At 47.2% G+C, this 26,304-nt stretch overlaps 1 protein-coding gene across 1 annotated transcript in view; it reads right to left on the bottom strand.

Annotated features, from left to right (window-relative positions):
* The window catches only part of DIS3L (DIS3 like exosome 3'-5' exoribonuclease), an 89,038-nt gene that overhangs the window by 17,997 nt on the left and 44,737 nt on the right, over positions 1-26,304 (bottom strand). Inside the window, exons 10-12 of the mRNA XM_089665269.1 lie at positions 23,855-23,947; positions 16,768-17,295; positions 7,148-7,302 (exon numbers count right to left, since the gene is read on the bottom strand). Coding sequence (XP_089521395.1) covers positions 7,148-7,302; positions 16,768-17,295; positions 23,855-23,947 — 776 coding nt within the window. The remainder of the gene's footprint in view (positions 1-7,147; positions 7,303-16,767; positions 17,296-23,854; positions 23,948-26,304) is intronic.

Genomic DNA, 26,304 nt, shown 5'->3' with positions numbered 1-26,304 from the left:
GTCCTGACATTTGGGGGATATCTGTACCGTCCTGACATTTGGGGGATATCTGTACCGTCCTGACATTTGGGGGATATCTGTACCGTTCTGACATTTGGGGGATATCTGTACTGTCCTGACATTTGGTGGATATCTGTACCGTCCTGACATTTGGGGGATATCTGTACCGTCCTGACATTTGGGGGATATCTGTACCGTCCTGACATTTGGGGGATATCTGTACCGTCCTGACATTTGGGGGATATCTGTACTGTCCTGACATTTGGGGATATCTGTACTGTGCTGACATTTGGGGGATATCTGTACTGTTCTGACATTCTTGGACCTCAAGAAATTAGATTGGCTGTCAGTACTTCAGGATTGATCAATATTCAGATCTATACCATAGTTTGTGAACTCTATAACTTTCCTACAAACTCAATAATACATCCTAATTTGGGTTATTTTCACCAAAGACATGGAGCAGAATACACCTCGGCCTAAATTTATGAAGAACAATTATTTATTTGCAAACTTTTATAACAGAAACAAAGAAAAACGTATTTTTTTTTCAAAATTTTCCGATTTTTGGTTAATTTAGCAAAAAATCAAAACCCCAGCAATGATTAAATACCACCAAAAGAAAGCTCTAGTTGTGTGAAGAAAATGATAAAATTTTAGTTTGGGTACAATGTTGTATGACCGCGCAATTGTCATTCAAAATGTGAGAGCGCTGAAACCTGAAAAATGGCCTGGGCAGGAAGGGGGTAAAATTGCCCGGTATTGAAATGGTTAAAAAAAAAAAAGGATAAGATAAATAAATATTAAAAAATAAAATAAAAATACCTTGATCAAGGTATGATTTAGTTCAGTGCCAGGGTTAGTTTGGATCAAGGTCAAAGGTCAGGTTTTTTTTTTTTTTTAATTGGTATCAGTGTGTTTTAGGTAAAAAAAAAAAAAAAACTAAAAAAGCAAAATGTGCACTATTGTTTCTGGGCTGTACTACGAGTACAAACAACAAATAACATACACATAGATGGTATCGCTGCGATTGTCAAGAGCTGGAGAATTTGTTTTGGGCTGTTCTTTGGTGGTAGGTTATGGTAGTAACAAAAAAACACTATTACTTACTATTTTTGGCCAGTTTTCCTTTGATAATAAAATAAAAAAAAATCAGGAGATATCCATTACCATTTACCACCAAATGAAAGCCCAATTTGTCCTGAAAAAAACGCGATATAATTCACCTGGATGTGCGAAGTATTTACGATGATATCTATGGTTTTACAAACACACGGTAAAGTTGCAAAATTGTGCTTAGGCATTAAGATTTGTTTAACCTTTAGGCGTGAAGGGGTTAAGGAAAAGAGCGCCCCCCAGCCTCCATAAATATTCACCTAAACCCAATCTCAATCCAGCCGAGCGCCCCCCCCCCCGCCCCCATATATACTCGCCTGAGCCCAATCTCAATCCAGCCGAGCGCCCCCCCTCTCCGGCCCCCATATATACTCGCCTGAGCCCAATCTTAATCCAGCCGAGCGCCCCCCAGCCCCCATATATACTCGCCTGAGCCCAATCTCAATCCAGCCGAGCGCCCCCCAGCCCCCATATATACTCACCTGAGCCCAATCTCAATCCTGCCAAGTGCCCCCCCCCCATAAATACTCACCTGAGCCCAATCTCAATCCAGCCGATTGCACCCCCCCCCCCAGCCCCCATAAATACTCACCTAAGCCCAATCTCAATCCAGCCGATTGCACCCCCCCCCAGCCCCCATAGATACTCACCTGATAAGCCCAATTACAATCCAGCACAGTGCCCAGGAGCAGTGTCTCTCTCTGTTCTATCTCCAGTAGACATGGAGGCAGCAGTGTTAGCCACTGACTCCTGCTGCAATCAATCACAGCCTGTGAGGAGAAAACAGGGTCGAGCTGCGCTGTGTGTGTCGGGATAGAGCCCCCACAAGTGCCCCCATAGTAAGCGGCTTGCTATGGGGGAAATTGGCAGGGTAAAGGAGCCAGGAGGGCCAGTGCGGCACCCCAGAAGAGGAGAATCAGGGCTGCTCTGTGCAAAATAATTGCACACAGCAGGTGGGTATAATATGTTCTTTAAAAAAAATAAATTGTAGGTTTACAATTACGTTAAGAGTTGGCTTCTCTAAATAAAATAAAGGGCTCGTAAACTCTGCTTTTGAAGTTGTACCTACAGGTAAGTCCATAGTAAGGCTTGCCTGTAGGTACGTCCATAGTAAGGCTTGCCTGTAGGTACGTCCATAGTAAGGCTTGCCTGTAGGTAAGTCCATAGTAAGGCTTGCCTGTAGGTAAGTCCATAGTAAGGCTTGCCTGTAGGTACGTCCATAGTAAGGCTTGCCTGTAGGTACGTCCATAGTAAGGCTTGCCTGTAGGTACGTCCATAGTAAGGCTTGCCTGTAGGTAAGTCCATAGTAAGGCTTGCCTGTAGGTACGTCCATAGTAAGGCTTGCCTGTAGGTACGTCCATGGTAAGGCTTGCCTGTAGGTACGTCCATAGTAAGGCTTGCCTGTAGGTACGTCCATAGTAAGGCTTGCCTGTAGGTACGTCCATAGTAAGGCTTGCCTGTAGGTACGTCCATAGTAAGGCTTGCCTGTAGGTACGTCCATAGTAAGGCTTGCCTGTAGGTACGTCCATAGTAAGGCTTGCCTGTAGGTACGTCCATAGTAAGGCTTGCCTGTAGGTAAGTCCATAGTAAGGCTTGCCTGTAGGTACGTCCATAGTAAGGCTTGCCTGTAGGTACGTCCATAGTAAGGCTTGCCTGTAGGTACGTCCATAGTAAGGCTTGCCTGTAGGTACGTCCCTAGTAAGGCTTGCCTGTAGGTACGTCCATAGTAAGGCTTGCCTGTAGGTACGTCCATAGTAAGGCTTGCCTGTAGGTACGTCCCTAGTAAGGCTTGCCTGTAGGTACGTCCATAGTAAGGCTTGCCTGTAGGTAAGTCCATAGTAAGGCTTGCCTGTAGGTACGTCCATGGTAAGGCTTGCCTGTAGGTACGTCCATAGTAAGGCTTGCCTGTAGGTAAGTCCATAGTAAGGCTTGCCTGTAGGTACGTCCATGGTAAGGCTTGCCTGTAGGTACGTCCATGGTAAGGCTTGCCTGTAGGTAAGTCCATGGTAAGGCTTGCCTGTAGGTACGTCCATGGTAAGGCTTGCCTGTAGGTACGTCCATAGTAAGGCTTGCCTGTAGGTACGTCCATAGTAAGGCTTGCCTGTAGGTACGTCCATAGTAAGGCTTGCCTGTAGGTACGTCCATAGTAAGGCTTGCCTGTAGGTACGTCCATAGTAAGGCTTGCCTGTAGGTACGTCCATAGTAAGGCTTGCCTGTAGGTACGTCCATAGTAAGGCTTGCCTGTAGGTACGTCCATAGTAAGGCTTGCCTGTAGGTACGTCCATAGTAAGGCTTGCCTGTAGGTACGTCCATAGTAAGGCTTGCCTGTAGGTACGTCCATAGTAAGGCTTGCCTGTAGGTAAGTCCATAGTAAGGCTTGCCTGTAGGTACGTCCATAGTAAGGCTTGCCTGTAGGTACGTCCATAGTAAGGCTTGCCTGTAGGTACAGAGAATATCTCCTACACTTGCACCGTTTAGGGGAGATCCACACTTGCTGCAGCCGATGACATCATTGTTATATTTGCATACCGTGCTGTCCCTACAAAGCGGTGTGCTGTAAACAGTGACTCCCGTGAGCATGTGCAGGAGTGACGTCATCGCGGCTCGGCCATTCAGAGGACCGGAGGAAGATGGAAGCCCTGTCAGTGATGACAGCGTGCTGCTGGAGGGCTTTGTTCTCAGCCAAGTAATGTGCTAACATGGGATGCATACCAGCACATTATACCTATACCTTGCAGGGGATTTTTGTTTTGTTTTTTTTATGACCAGCAGAGGTTTACTACCGCTTTAAGAGTGAAAGACTGCTTTCCACTTTAAAAAAGCATGAGCAAATGAATGCTGAAACTCCTGCGCTGGACGATGAGCGCCACAATGTCAGTAACCCCACATGAAGTACTTTTTTGGGAATGCAAGCCTTGCTGCCCTCAATGGACCAGGGAAATCCAAAAGGAGCTGTGTGCAAAGAAACAGAGGGAACACGGGCCTAGTGCATTACCTTCTAAAAATGAGATTTATTGAATAAGAGTAGTATACTTACAAAAGAATGTAAGGGGAGACCCTGATGGGGACAATGATGTAAGGGGGGACCCTGATGGGGACAATGATGTACGTGGGGACCCTGATGGGGACAATGATGTACGTGGGGACCCTGATGGGGACAATGATGTAAGGGGGAACCTGAGGGGGACAATGATGTAAGGGGGGACCCTGATGGGGACAATGATGTAAGGGGGGACCCTGATGAGGACAATGATGTAAGGGGAGACCCTGATGGGGACAATGATGTAAGGGGGGACCCTGATGGGGACAATGATGTACGTGGGGACCCTGATGGGGACAATGATGTACGTGGGGACCCTGATGGGGACAATGATGTAAGGGGGAACCTGAGGGGGACAATGATGTAAGGGGGGACCCTGATGGAGACAATGATGTAAGGGGGGACACTGACGGGGACAATAAGGGGGGACCCTGGGGGGGGACAATGATGTAAGGGGGGACCCTGATGGGGACAATGATGTACGTGGGGACCCTGATGGGGACAATGATGTACGTGGGGACCCTGATGGGGAAAATGATGTAAAGGGGGACCCTGATGGGGACAATGATGTAAGGGGGGACCCTGAGGGGGACAATGATGTAAGGGGGGACCCTGAGGGGGACAATGATGTAAGGGGGGACCCTGAGGGGGACAAGGATTTAAGGGGGGACCCTGATGGGGACAATGATTTAAGGGGGGACCCTGATGTACGTGGGGACCCTGATGGGGACAATGATGTACGTGGGGACCCTGATGGGGAAAAATGATGTAAGGGGGGACCCTGAGGGGGACAATGATGTAAGGGGGACCCTGAGGGGGACAATGATGTAAGGGGGACCCTGAGGGGGACAATGATGTAAGGGGGGACCCTGAGGGGGACAATGATGTAAGGGGGGACCCTGAGGGGGACAATGATGTAAGGGGGGACTCTGTTGGGGACAATGATTTAAGGGGGGACCCTGTTGGGGACAATGATGTAAGGGGGACCCTGAGGGGGACAATGATGTAAGGGGGGACCCTGAGAGGGACAATGATGTAAGGGGGGACCCTGAGGGGGACAATGATTTAAGGGGGGACCCTGATGAGGAGAATGATGTAAGGGGGACCCTGATGGGGACAATGATGTAAGGGGGGACCCTGATGGGGACAATGATGTAAGGGGGAACCTGAGGGGGACAATGATGTAAGGGAGGAACCTGAGGGGGACAATGATGTAAGGGGGGACCCTGATGGGGACAATGATGTAAGGGGGGACTCTGATGGGGACAATGATATAAGGGGGGACCCTGACGGGGACAATAAGGGGGGACCCTGATGGGGACAATTATGTAAGGGGGGACCCTGATGGGGACAATGATGTATGTGGGGACCCTGATGGGGAAAATTATGTAAGGAGGGACTCTGATGGTGACAATGATATAACGGGGACCCTAATGTAAGGAGGGACCCTGATGGTAACAATCGTGCAAGGGGGGACCCTGATGGTGACAATTGTGTAAGGGGGGACCTTGATGGGGACAATATTGTAAGGGGGGACCTTGATGGTGAGAATGTTCTAAGGGGGGGACCCGATTGAGATTGTGCTTGGCCTGTGATTATTTGTAGAAATATATAATGTGGCCCTCATACTGAAAAGTTTGGAGATCCCTGGAGACCAAGTAATGAGGCACTGATAGAGACCTCTGCTAATGTAGAGAATCTGTCAGGACTGTTCATGCAGAGCCTGATTGGCTAGCTCTGCCTCAATGCATTCCCAGAGATCATCTGACAAGGAACTTGTGGCCATTGCCTGAGCAGTAGTCATGTGACGGGTACCCGAGGGATAAGGAATGACTATTTTAAGGAAAAACTACTTTTAGGACAACTCCTCCACTTTCATTATATTAGGCACCACGAATATTAAAATAACTAGGTTTTCAGTGCGTATCAGAATATATTTTGTGGTTCCAATTAGTCTGTTGGACTTGGCACTTGCAAATGACTTAACTTAAAATTTTACGCACATAGATTATCATTTATTACCTTCTCTCTCCATTAACAGCCTTATCCCAGAGAGATCGCTGTGGCTGAGTCTATAGCCAGTTCAGTGGCTCAGTATATGATTCCCGGTGCATCACCCGGTACATTCAAAAATGGCAAGTTGATCCCACTCTAGGGGGTCATACAGAGGCTTCTGTAAACAGCACGCCGCTGCAGAATTAGCAGAGTTTAAAGAAGAACTCCAGGAATGAGATTAGTTGAAAGCATAAATTAAAAAAAAAAAAAAAAGGGACAAGATGAAAGTTTTTGGGGTTTACTGCACTTAACCACTTGCCGTCCAGCCGCTGTATATAAACAGCCGGACGGTGGCAGTACAGGGGCGGGTTGCCGTTCATAAAAGGTGCCCGTATTTTCAAGCTGTGCTCCTTGGGAGCGCGCAGCACCGCGATCTGGTCCTCCGGCCACTGGCCAATCAGTGATCACATGAATAGGTGTAATCAAGATGTCACTTCCGACATCATTACCTACTACGTGTGAAATCTGTGAATGATCACAGAGGTCACATGGGGGGGGGGGGGGGGGGAAGTGTCCAGACTGGAAGGGGGTGAAAGTGTCCGGACTGGAAGGGGGTGAAAGTGTCCGGACTGGAAGGGGGTGAAAGTGTCCGGACTGGAAGGGGGTGAAAGTGTCCGGACTGGAAGGGGGTGAAAGTGTCCGGACTGGAAGGGGGTGAAAGTGTCCGGACTGGAAGGGGGTGAAAGTGTCCGGACTGGAAGGGGGGAAAGTGTCCGGACTGGAAGTGGGGGAAAGTGTCCGGACTGGAAGGGGGGGAAAGTGTCCGGACTGGAAGGGGGGGAAAGTGTCCGAACTGGAAGGGGGTGAAAGTGTCCGGACTAAAAGGGGGGGAAAGTGTCCGGACTGGAAGGGGGGGAAAGTGTCCGGACTGGAAGTGGTTAATAACAACAGCTGTCAATTTGTGACAAGAAAAGAAAATGTCATTGCGGTGCTCACCATAGTGATAGAACTCATCCTCGGAGTACGATCCTGTCGAGAAATACTGAGCGTTGGACATGGCTTGTGTGGCCATTGATCGCAGCAGCCGATTCACCAGAGGGTCAGAAAGGTCATTGGCCTTGTCCAGGGAATCTGCCAGAGATTTATTAGACCTGAGAGAAGAAAAGCAAAGTCAAACATATTTAGGCACACATCTGCCAAGCTGTGAACTATGTGAACATGTGGTTGTTAGCCTTACATTCAGTTGTGCTCAAAAGTTTCCCTCCCCTGGCAGAAATTGTGAAATTTTGGGCATTGATAGTGAAAATATGATGGATCTGCCAAAAAATGCTCTTTTATCGAAGGATGATGATCATATGAAGCCATTTATTATCACATAGTTGTTTGGCTCCTTTTTAAATCATAATGATAACAGAAATCATCCAAATGGCCCGGATCAGAAGTCTCCGCCCCCCAGATCAAAAGTCTCCGCCCCCGGATCATAAGTCTCCACCCCCAGATCATAAGTCTCCACCCCCTGGAATGTTTGGCCTTGGTACAGACACACAAGGTGACACACACGGGTTAAAATGCCAATTAGAGGTTAATGTCCCACATCTGTGGCTTTTTAAATTGCAATCAGTGTCAGTGTATAAATAGTCAATTAGTTTGTTAGCTCTTACTTGGAAGCACTGACTAGGCTAGATACTGAGCCATGGGGAGCAGAAAAGAACTGTCAAAAGTCCTGCGTAACAAGGTAACGGAACTTTATAAAGATGGAAAAGGACATAAAAAGATGTCCAAAGCCTTGAATATGCCGATCAGTACTGTTACATCACCTATTAAGAAGTGGAAAGTTCGGAGATCTCTTGATACCAAGCCAAGGTCAGATAGACCAAGAAAGATTGCAGCCATAACTGCCAGAAGAATTGTCTGGGATACAAAGGGAACCCATAGGTAACCACAAGAAAAATCCAGGCTGCTCTGGAAAAAGACAGTGTGGTTGTTTTGAAGGAGCACAATATGATGACACTTGAACAAAAATGAGCTGCATGGTGGCGGTGCCAGAAAGAAGCCTTTACTGCATCAATGACACACAAAGGCCCGGTTAGGCATGTCAAGGTGTTGTCAGGCATATTGTAACCGGGCTTTTTTGTGGCATTGGTGCAGTAAGAGCATTTTTGGGCATGATCAGTCATATTTTCAATATCAATGCCAAAATTTCACAATTTCTGCCAGGGGAGGCAAACTTTTAAACACAACTGTATGTCACTGTAGCTATAGCAATGTCAGCCATCAGAAATGCTAAGTTGCTGAGCTAAGGCAATCCCCTTACCCCACCATAAGTTCTCCACATCTGATGATTTTTGTTTTCTTTTGAACGGAGCGGAGGAGATGTACACTGATCTTGCAAGTAGCAAAGTAGTCACTTTCAACATCCATTTGCGGAAAGTGATACCATTAGGGCTACATCCACATGGCTGAGTAGCAGCAACCAGGGGCCACTAACGAGATTCATCGACATAAACAGATTCATGTTGGCAGTTGCATACGCTGCCCGCTTACACTGTGTGATCAGAAGCTGCTGTCAATGGTGGCCGGCAGGTCTGTACTCAGTATAAATCAATGGTCGATGAGGTTAGCACTGCTCACCCGAGTTTGTGTGCGCCTATGAAATGGTGACGCACTTCAGGACCCTAACATTTCTATAGGCGACGCTTCAAAAGCCAACTGCTTCCACCTAAGAGGCAGGAGTCTGCCTGTCCATTTTATATACAACCACGAAGCCTGCAGCCACCGAATTGTGTATAAAACCCCCGCTTTATACCTACCTACGACATACGGACCTGGCGGCAAAAGGGTTAAAGGAGTTCTCCAGTCTCCTGTGTAAAAATTAAAAGTCAGCAGCTACAACTTTAATTAATACTCACCTGTCCCAGGATCCAGCACTGTCCTCACCCGAGCCGTTTCCTTCACTGGTCTCCAGTGCCAGTATCTTAAAGTGGAGTGCCGCTCACACTGTCAAAAAATAAAAGTCAGCAGCTACAAAAACGAACTGCTGACTTTTAAAAAACAGCCGCTTACCTGTCCCTCGGTCCCGCGGTGTGTCCCCCGCAGCCCATTTCACTGGCCGTCTTGTATTCCAGGAGGCTGGCATCTTCAGTGTGGGCACCCGGCTGTGACTGCTTGCGGCTTCACAGCCGGGTACCCACTGCGCATGCGCGAGTAGCGCTGCACTTCATGAATGGCCCCGTAGTCTTCTGGGACCTGTCACGTGTCCCAAAAGACTACAGGGAGGGAGAGAGGGAGGACATCTTCTGCTTCTGGAAGTGGGAGCGGGTACCTGTCAAATTAAGGTACCCTTCTCCCCCCCGCCCCCCAAAGATGCCAATTCTTAATGGAGAGCGGGGGAGCAGTCCTTAAAGGGGAACCCCCCCTTTTGGGTGGAGCTCTGCTTTAACTGTGGGCAGCTGGCTGTGACTGCTTGTGAATGTGCAAGTTGCGCTGCGCTTTCTGATTGGTCCCGCGGCCTTCTGGACCTGTGATGTGTCCCAGAAAGCTGTGGGCGGGGTGGGGGTAGGGGAGGGAGCAGAAGCAGGAGTTGGTATCTGTCAAAACCAGGTACCCGCTCATCCGCCCCCTCCCCCTTCCCAAAAAATAAGTGCCAAATATAACAGAGGATGGGGGAGGGAGGAGGAACAGCAGAACTTTCCCTTTTACATGAAGTTCTGCTTTGAGGATGCAAGTTTTTGGGATAACTCAGATCCCTTCATCAGACTTTGTTAGTTTCAGATCCATTTTTCAGAAATGTATAATGTAATATGTAACTTTCAGAAATGTTTAAAGCCCGATGAGCCTTGGGATCTGAGCTATCCTAAAAACTTGCATCCTTCGTAACGCAACGCAAGCATGCAATGAAGGGGATCACTTAACTCCTTCGGACCAACAGTGCGCATACATGCGGCCTCCTGGTGGGTGGGCCTCGACTCCAAGAGGCCGCATATATGCGTACCAAAATGTAGAGAAACTTGTGGCACAGTTACCAGTATCTCACGCAAGTAGCAATCGAGGGCTTTCTGATCACGTGACCGCTGTGACAGCCAATCACAGCGGTCACATGATCATGAAAAAGAATCAGAAACCCCTTAAAGGGCCGGGAGGCGTTGGTGTTAACCGTTCCGCATTAAATCAATGGCAAACACTGCATCTAACATCTGTAAATGAATGATTTCCTTGACATTCAACCAATATTCTTTGGGCAACACTTTCCCTATTTACAAAGCAAAATGAGTGGACAACAATTAGACATGCAGAGGCAGACTGACCATTCGGCACTGCCTGGGGGCCCAGGGTCAGTAGGGGGCCCCATGAGATGCCCCTAGTACCTTTCATAGGCTTTTTTGGGTGTGGTTTGAGTGTGGGTGTTGACACAGGGGCCCCATGATCCCCTGTTGCCCGGGGGCCCCATGAGATGCCCCTAGTACCTTTCATAGGCTTTTTTGGGTGTGGTTTGAGTGTGGGTGTTGACACAGGGGCCCCATGATCCCCTACTGCCCGGGGGCCCCATGAGTTGTCAGTCCTCCCCTGGACATGCGCTGTGGAAACACTTAGTTTCAGCACTATGGAGAGCTCCCACCAGCAAATCTGCCTAGGCACTCCTGTGCCCGATTGTGACAGCCTCATACCTGTATATCTGCAGTGTGAGATCTAAGGCTCTGCTGCCTCTGACGAATGGCCTCAGGAGATATAGAGTGAGTTCTGGAGTTGTCACTACTATGCTGCTCACTATTCTCCATTGTGGGGGCTCTGACATAACGGATCAAAACTCTGCCTCTACCAAGAGAACCGCCTCCACACAATGACACAGTGTGGAACATGTTATGGTCATTTGGTAAGGGGGAAAAGATCGGCCGCAGGTCGATCGCAGGCAATACTGGTGACTAGTGCAATGCCCTCTGCCTGCCTTTTTCTTATTGGGCGCAGCTTTTAGAGCTCAGTTCCTTTTTAATGCAAATTCTTGTACTGAGGAAAGCACGAAAGGCGTCCTTTAGGAGAAACACAGTGCTGTAAGCTCCGCCTCCTCTTGACTGACAGCAGCAGGAGCCTATTGATCCAGCAGCTGCTTGTTTCTCTTGTGAGAACAGGAAAAGGAGAGAGCAGTGCTGCAAATGGGACAGTGCTGGATCGTAAGGCTCCATGTACACTGCAGCTGATAATCTCACGTTTAGGAGCTTTTCTACGTTTTTTTCAGCAGCCCCTGAACTCTCCCTAATGTACTCCTATGTGTCTGTGTACACATCGTCATTTAGAGGCAGTTGAGTTTACAGTCGTTTTTTTTGAACGCACCAAACTTGCGTTCAGGAGTAGATTTTATCAGCGTTTCAAATGCCAAACGCTTGCAAACGCGGCAAAATCCCTTTTATAAGCGTTTGAAATTTTTTTTTAACTCTTCCATTTCCAGATGCTGTTTACAGACTTTTGTCATAATGAAAAATGCATGTAAAGTGTTTTCCCGGTATTCCCGGTACACCATACTTTGAGGTTTCGCATGAAAGAAAATATGTTAGACGCTGCTGCAATAATTTCTGCACAGAAATGAGCCGGAACACATCCAAACCCCACAAAAAAAAAAAAAAGACAGCTAATCTCAGCTCTATTTCTCTCAAAATGTCTGAAATAGTTAATTTTTTACTGTTTTTCAGTGCATTCTGGGCATTTTGGAAGGTCTCCTGAGGTTATCTTTAACCGTTAGCCGCCCGGCCAATGGCCGTTTGGCGGCGGCAAAAGCGCTTTAGCTTTCCGGGAGCATGCCATTTGGCGTGCTCCCGCACATGCGCAGTTCGCGCGGGTGCAGAGCCGCGCAGCGGCGCAATCTGTCACCGGCCGTGTACCTCGGACACGGCCGATGACAGATCTGAGTACCGGGCCCCGTTGCTGGTACCATGTGACCTGCTGTGACCAATCACAGCAGGTCACATGACAGTTGTATACAATGGATGGCTTCATTCATGCCATCCATTGTATACTAGTGCCTAGCTGCGAATGGTCACAGCTAATCACATGCACATGTCATGTGATTAGCTGTGACCAAATCACAGCTAAGCACAAAAAAAAAAAAGCCCTGAATGAATCGATGTCATTCAGGTAAATGCTTGCTTATAGCAAAGTAATTCTTTGCTATAAGCAAATTGTGTAAAAAAAAAAAAAAATACTGATCACTTCCCCAAAGTAGTACAATGTTACTATGGTAACATTGTACTACTTTGGTCATAGTGAAATATGAAAAAAAATCTTAAAAAAAATATAAAAAAATGTAATAAAAAATAATAATAAAAAAAAAAATAAATATATATATATTTTTTTTCCATACTGTCACCAGTCAGTGTCCCTGATCACCGCCATGACAGTTATATGGTAACGCTGTACTGCACTGGTGACAGTATGTAAAAAAAAAAAAATAGTGAAAATAATTTTTTTAATTTTTTAATTTTCCGAAAAATTTTGACAAAAAAAATACAACTTTAAAAAACTCGCTATTCCTCTTATGAAGTACGTCGGACTGTCTACTCTGCAAAAAGGGGTCATTTGGGGATATCTGTACTGTCCTGACATTTGGGGGATATCTGTACTGTCCTGACATTTGGGGGATATCTGTACTGTCCTGACATTTGGGGGATATCTGTACTGTCCTGACATTTGGGAGATATCTGTACTGTCCTGACATTTGGGGGATATCTGTACTGTCCTGACATTTGGGGGATATCTGTACTGTCCTGACATTTGGGGGATATCTGTACTGTTCTGACATTTGGGGGATATCTGTACTGTCCTGACATTTGGGGGATATCTGTACTGTTCTGACATTTGGGGGATATCTGTACTGTTCTGACATTCTTGGACCTCAAGAAATTAGATTGGCTGTCAGTACTTCAGGATTGATCAATATTCAGATCTATACCATAGTTGGTGAACTCTATAACTTTCTTACAAACTAAATATACATCCTAATTTGGGTTATTTTCACCAAAGACATGTAGCAGAATACATCTCGGCCTAAATTTATGAAGAACAATTATTTATTTGTAAACTTTTATAACAGAAACAAAGAAAAACATGTTTTTTTTCAAAATTTTTGGTCTTTTTTTGTTAATTTAGCAAAAAATAAAAACCCCGGCGGTGATTAAATACCACCAAAAGAAAGCTCTAGTTGTGTGAAGAAAATGATAAAATTTTAGTTTGGGTACAATGTTGTATGACCGCGCAATTGTCATTCAAAGTGTGAGAGCGCTGAAACGTGAAAAATGGCCTGGGCAGGAAGGGGTAAATTGGCCGGTATTGAAATGGTTAAAAAACGCTTCCAAACGCAAACGCGGTATGCAAACGCGGCTAAACAGAAGTTTTTAACCTACGTTTTCCAGCAGTCAGTTTCCATCGTTCAGAAGTGTTCCATGTACATGGAAGAGGCAAGTAAGATGGCGGACAAGTAGAATTTAGAACCACTTTAAAACACAGGTACCCCGGTGCATTCTGTTGTAATTTTATTAACATCAACTACTCAAGCACTGAAGAAGGGGGAGGATTTTTATCCTGAAATTAGCGGTGCACCGAAATGAAAATTCTGGTGCCGAAACCGAAAATTCAAAATGCACTTGGCCGAAAACCGAAACGCGCAGTTTTTAAAAATGAATATATGTTTTTGGGAAAAAATACATTTTGATTAAAAAAAAAACAAAAAAAAACAAAAAACAATATATACCCCAATTTTTTTCTAAAATATGAAAGAGGATGTTACGGCGAATAAATAGATATCCAACATGTCACGGTTTAAAATTGCGAACGCTCGTGGAATGGCGCGAAACTGCGGTCCTTAAAAATCTCCATGGGTGATGCTTTAAAAAGTTCTACAGGTTAGCAGTGTAAAGTTACAGAGGAGGTCTAGTGCGAGAATTATTGCTCACGCTCCGATGTTTGTGGCGTTACCTCACGTGTGTGGTTTGAACACATTTACATATGTGGGCGTGGCCTACATGTGTTCACCACTACGTGCGAGTACGGGAGGGCGGGGGCTTTCGAAATGTCACCTATGGAAAATATAGGGTACTGAAGTTTGTCGCCATTTCATAGGTGCACACAAATTTAAGGTTTGGCATGTTATCTATTTACTCAGCGTACCTTAGTCTTTTATATTTTACCAAAAATGTGGGTAATTTATTGAGTTTGCCCTAAAATTCACTTTAGTGTGTTTTTTACTGAAATGTTGTGTTTTCTAGACCTCTGCAGTAATATCGAGTGATATAAAAAAAAAAAAATAATCAGAACTACCATATTTTATTCTCCAGGGCAGCCTTTCTCAACCCTTTCAACACAGAGGAACCCTTAAAATGACATTTTGGTCTCGAGGAACCCCTTCTAAAAATGATTGTATCTGCAGCTCATGATACATTCGTGTGATAATCAGTGGGGAGAATGTTCCTTAACCACTTCCCGACCGGCCGTTGTATATAAACGGCCGGACGGTGGCACTGCAGGGTCGGGTGGCCGTCTATAAATGGCCTCCCCGCACCCTGCTTGTGCGCGCTCCCTGGGAGCGCGCAGCACCGCGATCCGGTGCCCGCTGTGTCCTCCGGACACAGTGAAACACCGATCGTCGGACGGGACCTCTGTACGAGGTCCCGATCATGTGATCACTGATTGGCCAATCAGTGATCACATGCAAAGTAGTAAGCAAGATGTCACTTCTGACATCATTGCTTACTATGTGTGAAATCTGTGAATGATCACAGAGGTCACATGGTACAAGGCTATTCACAAAAGCCTTGTACCATGTGACAAGCTGTGACCAATCACAGCTCACTCAGTTCTTCTCAATGAGTGCAAGAATGCAGACAGAGAGAAAGAGAAATGATTGCTTTTACATTCTATATGGGTGTAAAAGCAATCAGTGTAAAAAAAAAAAAAAAAAATCTTCATCACCCCTCACAAGTAGTACAGTGTCACCATGGTGACACTGTACTGCTAGGGTGACAGTATGTAAAAAAAAAAAAAATAATAAAAAATAATAATATAAAAAAATAAAATAAAAATGTAAAAAAAAATGTTTAAAAATTATAATTTTTGCTTATAAACTAATTTGGATTTTTTTTTTTTTACTAAAAAGATAACGGAATAAATTTTGGCTAAGATTTATGATGAAATATTATTTATTTGCAAAATTTTATAAAAAAAACACTTTTTTTCAAATTTTTTCGACATTTCATTTACATAGCAAAAAAAATACAAATCCCAGTGGTGAATAAATACCACCAAAATAAAGCTTTATCTATCTCAAAAAAATGGTAAAAAATTCATTTGGGTACAGTGTTGCATGACCGCGCAATTGTCATTCAAAGTGTGATAGCGCTAAAAGCTGAAAATTGCCCTGGTCAGGAAGGGGGTAAAAGTGTCCGGACTGGAAGTGGTTAAACTTGTGGCCAGTGAGAAGAATTAACCCCTTATAGATAGCTGAGAAATATCAATGGTGTCAGCGGGAACTTATCTGAGAGGCGGATATTGCTCAAGGAACCCCTAGCAGCCTCTAGAGGAACCCTGGTTGAGAGACCCTGCTGTAGGATGTCTGCTTTTAGTAAATAAATAATGTTTTGGGGATTTTGTGTAATCTTCAGGCCCAAAATGATTTTTTAACCCCCCTGGTGGTATTCCCGAGTGTAGCTCGGGGTTAACTTTCAGTACCAGAAGTGGTAACCCCGAGCCGCACTCGGGAATACACTGCAGCGTTGCTCCGGGATCTCTTCTTCACTTACCTTGTCCTGCGCTCCCGCGATGTCCCCCCTGCAGTGTCCCCAGCAATGTCCTCCGGCCGATGCCGGCATCTGTCTTCTGGGTTCCATTCCCTGCGAGTGTCGGGACGTACGGGGGACGGAACCGGCGGGAAATTCAAAAATATGACATTCACTCAATACACTAAAATCACATAGTATAACATTCCTGTATCAAACCATTTCACATACATGTTGTCCCGAGTGCTTTGTCCGGCGCCCTGCCTGCATTTTTACTGTTCTTTCTGCCTGGAAACTGAGAAACGTCCATGGCGTCCAAAAAGCGTCCCTTTAGGTCAAAAGCGGTTTTAGACCGGCTAGAGAACAGCGATAGTAAATCAGAACCACTTGCAGAATTGAGTGATAATGATTCGTGGGGGAAATTCCTCATCAGACACTGAAAACGATTCTGCGACTTTGCTCAGCGATGTGCGAACTTGGCGCTCTATTTCACATTTCAGTGTTTTCGGTTTGATTACATTATTGAAATAAATGTATTATTATTATATTATTATTTTTTTATGATTTATTAAATTATAATTTATGATTTCGTGTTTCAAATTTTATCATCCCCGGGATGTTTACTAGACTCTTGTTCAGACAGATTTCAGGGAGTTATTCCTAAGAATTACAGCCTACAATAAAGAAACAACATATTTCCATGCAAGAAATGTACCGCTTTGAGCACAGAAATATGGACATAATCAGACCGCTAGGGAGGTTAAACGCGTGCACAAAAAAAAAAAGAAGGAATGTAAAATCCGGGCTGCTGAGGAAAAAAAAAAAATCAGTTAAATTATGTAGACAGTAAATGCTACTTACCGGGTGTCTATATGAAATCCTTTAGCCTGTGCGCACTCTTTGAGTTCTCTAAAGAATTCCTGCCGTGGAGGTGGATGAAGTCGGAGTAATGCCTGCTGGGGGAAGCTCTCCCAGATCTTCTTGGCTACCCAGTGATTGGCTAAGATCATACATTCTGCTATAGTCTCATGGACCTGTAAAGGTTGCTTAGGGACTAGATCATCGATGCTATGCTCCTCCCCCAACTGGATCCGAACCTCGACCCCTTCCAGTTCCAGCGCTCCACTCATATCTCTCCGAGTCCGGACAGCTTGAGCCACCTCTGTCAATTTCCGTATCGCCCACAGAAGACGGTCCAGTTTTGTGGAGTCCTGAGAAACCGGCTGAAGTTCAGGGTCAGTATTAAGTGGCTCCAGATCTCCATCCAGCAGCTGCTGAGCCACTTCATAGCTCAACTTATAGGAGGAGCGGATTATGGTCCGGCCATACCACACCCTCCTGATATCATACGTCGTGCTGTCCAGTTCCCACATCACACTCACAGCATACCTGGGAACAAAAAATAGGAGCTTTAAAAAAAACAAAAAAAAACAAACAACTTTCTATGCACTAACAATACAGTACAAACAAACAAAAATAAATGACATCAGAAGACGGTTATGGGAAAACAATGATTGTTGGGTGGTAAAAATGCAGTTCAACCATGAAAAACTGAGTTGCGTTTTTGATGCGCAGTAACTGTCAACTGGGTTAATTAATCTCAGAAAAATATAGAGATGTACTAATATCATACGCCCTCCCCAACCCCCTGGTCTCCACTGCACTTACCTTTAGTGTGTAATGTACTGTCAGTGCCCACGCAGCTGATGCAGTGGCCCAGGGACTTGAAATCCCCACTCTTCTCCGTGCAGTGCTTCTGGGATGGATCAGAGCTATTCTGATTGGTCAGCGCTAGCACAGATGATTGCTCTAACCCAGTGTTTTTCAACCTTTTTTGTGCAAAGGCACACTTTTTTCATGAAAAAAATCACGAGGCACACCACCATTAGAAAATGTTAAAAAAATTTACCTCTGTGCCTATATTGACTATATATAAAGTAATTCTCTTGAATAGGAATCAAACACAAAGAAATTATTTTATAATTACTTTATTATGAAATAATAAAGTATTTTATAATTGGACCCGGGGGCCGGACCAAGAGTAGATGAATGATGTGTATGTGTCATCCATAGTAAGTATAGTAATATTCCCCCATAGTAAGCATAGTAATTAATCCCCCATATAGTAATTCATCCCCCATAGTAATTCATCCCCCATATAGTAATTCATCCCCCATAGTAATTCATCCCCCATATAGTAATTCATCCCCCATAGTAATTCATCCCCCATAGTAATTCATCCCCCATATAGTAATTCATCCCCCATAGTAAATCATCACCCATATAGTAATTCATCCCCCCTATAGTAATTAATCCCCCATATAGTAATTCATCCCCCATAGTAATTCATCCCCCATATAGTAATTCATCCCCCATAGTAATTCATCCCCCATAATAATTCATCCCCCATATTAAGTCCCCAAGCCCCCCCTGTGTCAATTCACTTACCTTTGCTCCGCGCGTTCCTCTCGCCGTTCCGGTGTAGCATGAAAATCTGTCTCCTATGAGGATCTGTCCCCCTCGACGTATCTGCGCATGTGCCAGTTTCAGGCATTAGCAGCCGATCGGCGATCTCCGGCACATGCGCAGATACGTCGAGGGGGACAGATCATCCTGACAGTATCACGCTCCGCGGGCCGTAGTTTGCCCATTGCTGTTCTAATGATTGGTCTATTTGTGAGCCGAGGCCACATGTTACGGATGAAATTGCAATTTTTCCCACGGCACACCAGACAATATCTCACGGCACACTAGTGTGCCGCGGCACAGTGGTTGAAAAACGCTGCTCTAACCCATCCTGGTAATGCTGCACAGAGAAGGAAAACAGCCGGGATTTCAAACATCCGGACTGCTGCACTGGGCTGCATGGGTACTGACAGCTCATCACCCATGGGAGCAAGTACAGCGGGGACTGGGTGGGGAGTAAGTACAGCGGGGACTGGGTGGGGAGTAAGTACAGCGGGGACTGGGTGGGTGGGTAGTAAGTACAGCGGGGACTGGGTGGGTGGGTAGTAAGTACAGCGGGGACTGGGTGGGTGGGTAGTAAGTACAGCGGGGACTGGGTGGGTGGGGAGTAAGTACAGCGGGGACTCGGTGGGTGGGGAGTAAGTACAGCGGGGACTCGGTGGGTGGGGAGTAAGTACAGCGGAGACTGGCTGGGTAGTAAGTACAGCGGGGACTGGGTGGGTGGGGAGTAAGTACAGCAGGGACTGGGTGGGTGGGGAGTAAGTACAGCGGGGACTGGGTGGGTGGGGAGTAAGTACAGCGGGGACTGGGTGGGTGGGGAGTAAGTACAGCGGGGACTGGGTGGGTGGGGAGTAAGTACAGCGGGGACTCGGTGGGTGGGGAGTAAGTACAACGGAGACTCGGTGGGTGGGGAGTAAGTACAACGGGGACTCGGTGGGTGGGGAGTAAGTACAACGGGGACTCGGTGGGTGGGGAGTAAGTACAACGGGGACTCGGTGGGTGGGGAGTAAGTACAACGGGGACTCGGTGGGTGGGGAGTAAGTACAGCGGGGACTCGGTGGGTGGGGAGTAAGTACAGCGGGGACTCGGTGGGTGGGGAGTAAGTACAGCGGGGACTCGGTGGGTGGGGAGTAAGTACAGCGGGGACTCGGTGGGTGGGGAGTAAGTACAGCGGGGACTCGGTGGGTGGGGAGTAAGTACAGCGAGGACTCGGTGGGTGGGGAGTAAGTACAGCGGGGACTCGGTGGGTGGGGAGTAAGTACAGCGGAGACTGGCTGGGTAGTAAGTACAGCGGGGACTGGGTGGGTGGGGAGTAAGTACAGCGGGGACTGGGTGGGTGGGGAGTAAGTACAGCGGGGACTCGGTGGGTGGGGAGTAAGTACAGCGAGGACTCGGTGGGTGGGGAGTAAGTACAGCGGGGACTGGGTGGGTGGGGAGTAAGTACAGCGGGGACTGGGTGGGTGGGGAGTAAGTACAGCGGGGACTGGGTGGGTGGGGAGTAAGTACAGCGGGGACTGGGTGGGTGGGGAGTAAGTACAGCGGGGACTGGGTGGGTGGGGAGTAAGTACAGCGGGGACTGGGTGGGTGGGGAGTAAGTACAGCGGGGACTCGGTGGGTGGGGAGTAAGTACAACGGGGACTCGGTGGGTGGGGAGTAAGTACAACGGAGACTCGGTGGGTGGGGAGTAAGTACAACGGGGACTCGGTGGGTGGGGAGTAAGTACAGCGGGGACTCGGTGGGTGGGGAGTAAGTACAGCGGGGACTCGGTGGGTGGGGAGTAAGTACAGCGGGGACTCGGTGGGTGGGGAGTAAGTACAGCGAGGACTCGGTGGGTGGGGAGTAAGTACAGCGGGGACTCGGTGGGTGGGGAGTAAGTACAGCGGAGACTGGCTGGGTAGTAAGTACAGCGGGGACTGGGTGGGTGGGGAGTAAGTACAGCAGGGACTGGGTGGGTGGGGAGTAAGTACAGCAGGGACTGGGTGGGTGGGGAGTAAGTACAGCGGGGACTGGGTGAGTGGGGAGTAAGTACAGCGGGGACTGGGTGGGTGGGGAGTAAGTACAACGGGGACTCGGTGGGTGGGGAGTAAGTACAACGGGGACTCGGTGGGTGGGGAGTAAGTACAACGGGGACTCGGTGGGTGGGGAGTAAGTACAACGGGGACTCGGTGGGTGGGGAGTAAGTACAACGGGGACTCGGTGGGTGGGGAGTAAGTACAACGGGGACTCGGTGGGTGGGGAGTAAGTACAACGGGGACTCGGTGGGTGGGGAGTAAGTACAACGGGGACTCGGTGGGTGGGGAGTAAGTACAACGGGGACTCGGTGGGTGGGGAGTAAGTACAGCGGGGACTCGGTGGGTGGGGAGTAAGTACAGCGGGGACTCGGTGGGTGGGGAGTAAGTACAGCGGAGACTGGCTGGGTAGTAAGTACAGCGGGGACTGGGTGGGTGGGGAGTAAGTACAGCAGGGACTGGGTGGGTGGGGAGTAAGTACAGCGGGGACTGGGTGGGTGGGGAGTAAGTACAGCGGGGACTGGGTGGGTGGGGAGTAAGTACAGCGGGGACTGGGTGGGTGGGGAGTAAGTACAGCGGGGACTGGGTGGGGAGTAAGTACAGCGGGGACTCGGTGGGTGGGGAGTAAGTACAGCGAGGACTCGGTGGGTGGGGAGTAAGTACAGCGGGGACTGGGTGGGTGGGGAGTAAGTACAGCGGGGACTGGGTGGGTAGTAAGTACAGCGGGGACTCGGTGGGTGGGGAGTAAGTACAACGGGGACTCGGTGGGTGGGGAGTAAGTACAGCGGGGACTCGGTGGGTGGGGAGTAAGTACAGCAGGGACTCGGTGGGTGGGGAGTAAAGTACAGCGAGGACTCGGTGGGTGGGGAGTAAGTACAGCGGGGACTCGGTGGGTGGGGAGTAAGTACAGCGAGGACTCGGTGGGTGGGGAGTAAGTACAGCAGGGACTCGGTGGGTGGGGAGTAAGTACAGCAGGGACTCGGTGGGTGGGGAGTAAGTACAGCGAGGACTCGGTGGGTGGGGAGTAAGTACAGCGGAGACTGGGTGGGTAGTAAGTACAGCGGGGACTCGGTGGGTGGGGAGTAAGTACAGCGGGGACTGGGTGGGTGGGGAGCAAGTACAGCGGGGACTCGGTGGAAGGGGAGTAAGTACAGCGGGGACTCGGTGGGTGGGGAGTAAGTACAGCGGGGACTGGGTGGGTGGGGAGTAAGTACAGCGGGGACTCGGTGGGTGGGGAGCAAGTACAGCGGGGACTCGGTGGGTGGGGAGCAAGTACAGCGGGGACTCGGTGGGTGGGGAGCAAGTACGGTGGGGAGCAAGTACAGCGAGGACTGGGTGGGTGGGGAGGGTGTATGGTGTTTGTTCACCTTTTCATTATTTTCTGAAGCGGATCCAGTGTTGTCCTGCTGAGATCTGCTTCTTCTCTGCCCCCTCTTCCTCAGTTCCACACCGCCACCGTCTTTGGCGACATCACTGGGAAGCTGCTGGCTCTTCAGGGTTCAGCTGGTGGCTTCCCAATGACATGTTGCCTGACCCAGCCCCCCCTTCTTTTTTATTCAAGGACTATGCCTCCTGGGCCTTTTTTTAAATTTATTTCAGGTACTTATATAGCGCCGTCAATTTACGCCACGCTTTACATATATATTGTACATTCACATCAGTCCCCGTCCCTGAGGAGTGTACAATCTAAGGTCCCTAACTCACATTCTAGTGCCCATTTAGACAGGAGCCAATTAACCTACCAGCATGTTTTTGGAGTGTGGGAGGAAACCAGAGTACCCGGAGGAACCCACACAGGCACAGAGAGAACATGCAAACTCCAGGCAGGTGGTGCCGTGGCTGGGATTCGAACCAGCGACCCGAGTACTGCCAGGTGGAAGTGCTACCCATTTAGCCACTGTTCTGCCCATATAAAGTATGTATCCCTGGAGGCACAGCAAGCAAAATGCACATTATTCAGTGAGTGATGTGCATTGGGGGGGGTCTACTGGCCAGAGAGTTTTCGTTAAAAAAGAAAAAACAAAAAGAAAAAACACAATTTGCACAGTGGAGGGGAGGAGGGGTGGAGAAGAGGCAACATTCTATGGAGGGTGGAGATCCGACCCTGTGGAGGTAATCATTTTTCTAGTGCAAAAAGACACAGATCTTCGCAGAAGTGTGACCAGGCCCTTAGAAATGGAATTGCGCTGCAGAAAAGGCATGTTGAGTTTACAATGAATTAAAAAAAATGAACATTTAGAGAGATATTTACTAGTTTACGACAGTAGAGGGTGCTACTGCCATCCATAGGTACTTCTGTGTTTAACAATGGCTGCAGTACATTCTATGATGTAAATAAGGCCGAGTGCTCATGCCAGTGATCACAGTTGTCCAAACAAATGCAAAATTGGTGCAACCATTGCTAGGTATACTGTCCAGATGACCAACATAGCATCATATTGGCTGTGTATCATAAATGACAGAAAGTACTATCTAATCCAGGCCTTGAAATTTCCACTGGCCTGCTCGCCAATGGCGAGTGGAAATTATGGTGGGGGCGAGTGTGTCCCCCAGGGCCGTTTTGCTGAGCAGGCTCGGAGCTCAGGCCGGATCTGTCATTGGCACTGGGAGCCGTCAGACTACTCAATAGCTGAGCGCAGTGAAAGCAAAGGAAGGAGTGTGTGCTGTGCTCTCTGCCTCCCCCTAGACTGCAGTACCCGGCTCTGTGAGTGAACAACGAAGTACTGCAACTTTTTATAGGTGTGTGTGTGTACCTACAGTGACCACCTACTTTACCATTCACCCCACCCTCCTAGATTGTAAGCTCCAAGGAGCAGGGCCCTCAAATCCCTCTTTCATCGAACTGTATTGTTGCCGTATTGTCTCCCACTATAATGTAAAGCGCTGAGCAAACTGTTGGCGCTATATAAATCCTGTATTATAATAATAATATATAAATCCTGTATTATAATAATAATAATATAGCTTTGCTCTCTTTTGTTTTGGAATGTTTTTTTTTAGCATTATTGTTCTGTATCTTATTTGGTTGTAATAACTTATTTTTTCAATAAAAATTTAATACGGAAAAAAAAAAAAGAAAAAAAAACACCTTGAGAGAATGGCCGGACTGCTCCCTAGTCTACAAAATTGTTTGCCTGTACGCAGTGTCCCCATTAGATGATTTACTCATCTCTTGCTGTGGAGTGGATTTTCACTCTGTCTGTGACAACTGGTCACTTTGGCCTCTATATAGTCAAGGAGTTCAGCAGGTCAGGGACTTTAATCCAGAGAACTCCGTGTGCGGTCACATTACGAACAATAACAATGCTACTACTTTGATGAATTTCACATTACCTGACATCAGTGCATTTGTTATGTCCTTCATCAGAAGAATTGTATACCTTGTTCCTTTGTGTCAGTGATCTTGCTTTTGATTGTTTCTTTGATGTTGTGTTGTCTATAATAAATTCCATTGTAAAAGAATTTCACATTACCTGTCGACACCTCCAAGCAAGGAGCATAGATCTGCACTCAGGATAGCAGGCAGCATGTCATAGCGACGATCGGCGAGGTAGTATGTTGTAGCTCTATACAATAAAAGACAAATCATATTGGATACAATGTTAGATGTGACAAAAACACAAGGCCAAGACCTACAACTATTGGGGGGGGTACTGTATTATTATTTATTTCAGGTACTTGTATAGCGCCATCAATTTACGCAGCACTTTACATATATATTGTACATTCACATCAGTCCCTAACCCTCAAGAGGTGTACAATCTAAGGTCCCTAACTCACATTCATACATACACCTACTAGGGACAATTTAGACAGGAGCCAATTCACCTACCAGCATGTCTTTGGAGTGTGGGAGGAAACCCACGCAGGCACAGGGAGAACATGCAAACTCCAGGCAGGTGATGCCGTGGTTGGGATTCGAACCAACGACCCAGGCGGAAGTGCTAACCATTTAGCTACTGTGCTGCCCAGTATTACCGAATCCTTGAATATATTTAATTGCAGCTCAATTAAAAGCATATTGCTAGGAAGGATATGGAGACTAATACTGATCCCCAGGAAGACCAGACTCTTCCTACATTTTGCCGAGACATATGGTGGAATCCTTAGATCTATACGAAGCACTTGAAGGCTCATTTGTCCACAAAATTTTGGCACAAATGAAAAACCTCCCTAAATGTAAAGCATTTCCTAACCATTCACCTATTTGGTGCAATGACCACTACCCAGAATTCTAATATGTCTTCCATTAATAGCATCTTACACTTTACTATCTCCAAGGATATAACCATCCGTATCCTTTGGGTGCTGAATACTATATTCACATACGCCAATATTACCGTAAAAAATTTGAGAGCGCTTCTTCAGGCTTGAACGTTTTTTTCCCTATCCATTGGAAGTCCCCACATTCTCTGCCATTATCTGAATGTATTAACTTACAGGAATCATACTCTACCCTAGGTTCATATCTGTGCAGGTGGTGCCGCACGAAAATCCATGCAGCCGCACCACCCGCACAGAGAAATGCGGACCTGCGGGCGGGTGCCATTAGTTCTAATGGCACGCCGCCCGCACTGGAAAACGCAACTGTACTGGGAACCTCGGCTGTGTTTTCCAAAGAAGTGCAGGGACTTCCCTGCGTGTCACGGGGCACGGGAGTCCATTCAAATGAATGGGCTCTCGTGCCCGAGCAAAACGTGGCCCGCATGTCTGCATAGATGTGAACCGGGGGGTTAACGTGTAAAGGTTGATATACTCCCACATAGGCACTATTCACAAATTTGACAAACTGTGGACCCATTGGTTAAATATTCTAATATCGAAATCTACCTAACAAAAAAGAGCAAAAAAGGGCGTACTCTCCACGTGCATTACTGTGATAAGAAATGTATTATCAAATTACAAATGCATACTCACAAAACAAAAATGTCATAAATACAGAGACAAGAGGTCAAAGATGCCAGATCTTTTGATCTGAGGAAGGGAGTTTGAGTCCCGAAATGTGTTAGCACTTTTACCCGAGCACCTCCGCTGTCCATGACTGGCATCTTTGACTTGTCTCTGTTTTTATGACCTTTTTGTCATTTTATAATAAATTTCTTATTATCACGGTAATGCACGAGGAGAGTGCAAGCAGTTTTGCTCTTTTTTGGCAGTTACAAGATTATTATTATTATACAGGATTTTTATAGCGCCAACGGTTTGCTCAGCGCTTTACAATATAACGGGAGACAATACAGTTCAGCACAAGAGGGAAAGGAGGGCCTGATCCTGGGAGCTTACAATCTAAGAGGGAGGGGCTAGTGGTACAAAAGGAAGTAACTGTGGGGGGTGGACTGGTAGGAAGAGTAGAAGATTATTAGCTGAGGGCAGGATAGGCTTCCCTGAAGAGAGAGGTTTTCAGAGATCGCCTAAAAGTGAGCAGAATGGGCGATAGTCTGATAAATTGGGGTTGAGAGTTCCAGAGGATGGGGGAAGCTCTGGAAAAGTCCTGGAGACGAGCATGGGAGGAGGAGACAAGGGAGCTAGAGAGTAGGAGGTCCTGCGAGGAGCGGAGAGTACAGTTTGGGCGATATTTAGAGACAAGATCGTTGATGTAATTTGGGGCAGAGTTATAAATGGCTTTATACATTATTGTTAATGTTTTGAATTTTATCCGTTGGGCAATGGGAAGCCAGTGGAGGGATTGGCAGAGAGGGATGGAGGACACTGAGTGGAGGGATTGGCAGAGAGTGATGGAGGACACTGAGTAGAGGCCAGTGGAGGGATTGGCAGAGAGGGGTAGAGGACACTAAGTGGAGGCCAGTGGAGGGATTGGCAGAGAGGGGTGGCAGATACAGAACGGTTAGTAAGGTGGATGAGTCTGGCAGCAGCATTCATGATAGACTGAAGAGGAGATAGCCTGCGATTCGGTAGGCCAATG

This window comes from Staurois parvus, unplaced genomic scaffold (genome assembly GCF_062004578.1).
Source record: "Staurois parvus isolate SC_StPar_1 unplaced genomic scaffold, SC_StPar_1.0 ptg002170l, whole genome shotgun sequence".
Classification (NCBI taxonomy): Eukaryota; Metazoa; Chordata; class Amphibia; order Anura; family Ranidae; genus Staurois; species Staurois parvus.
The sequence above is the reverse complement of the archived record's forward strand: the minus strand, read 5'-3'. Positions and strand labels throughout refer to the sequence as shown.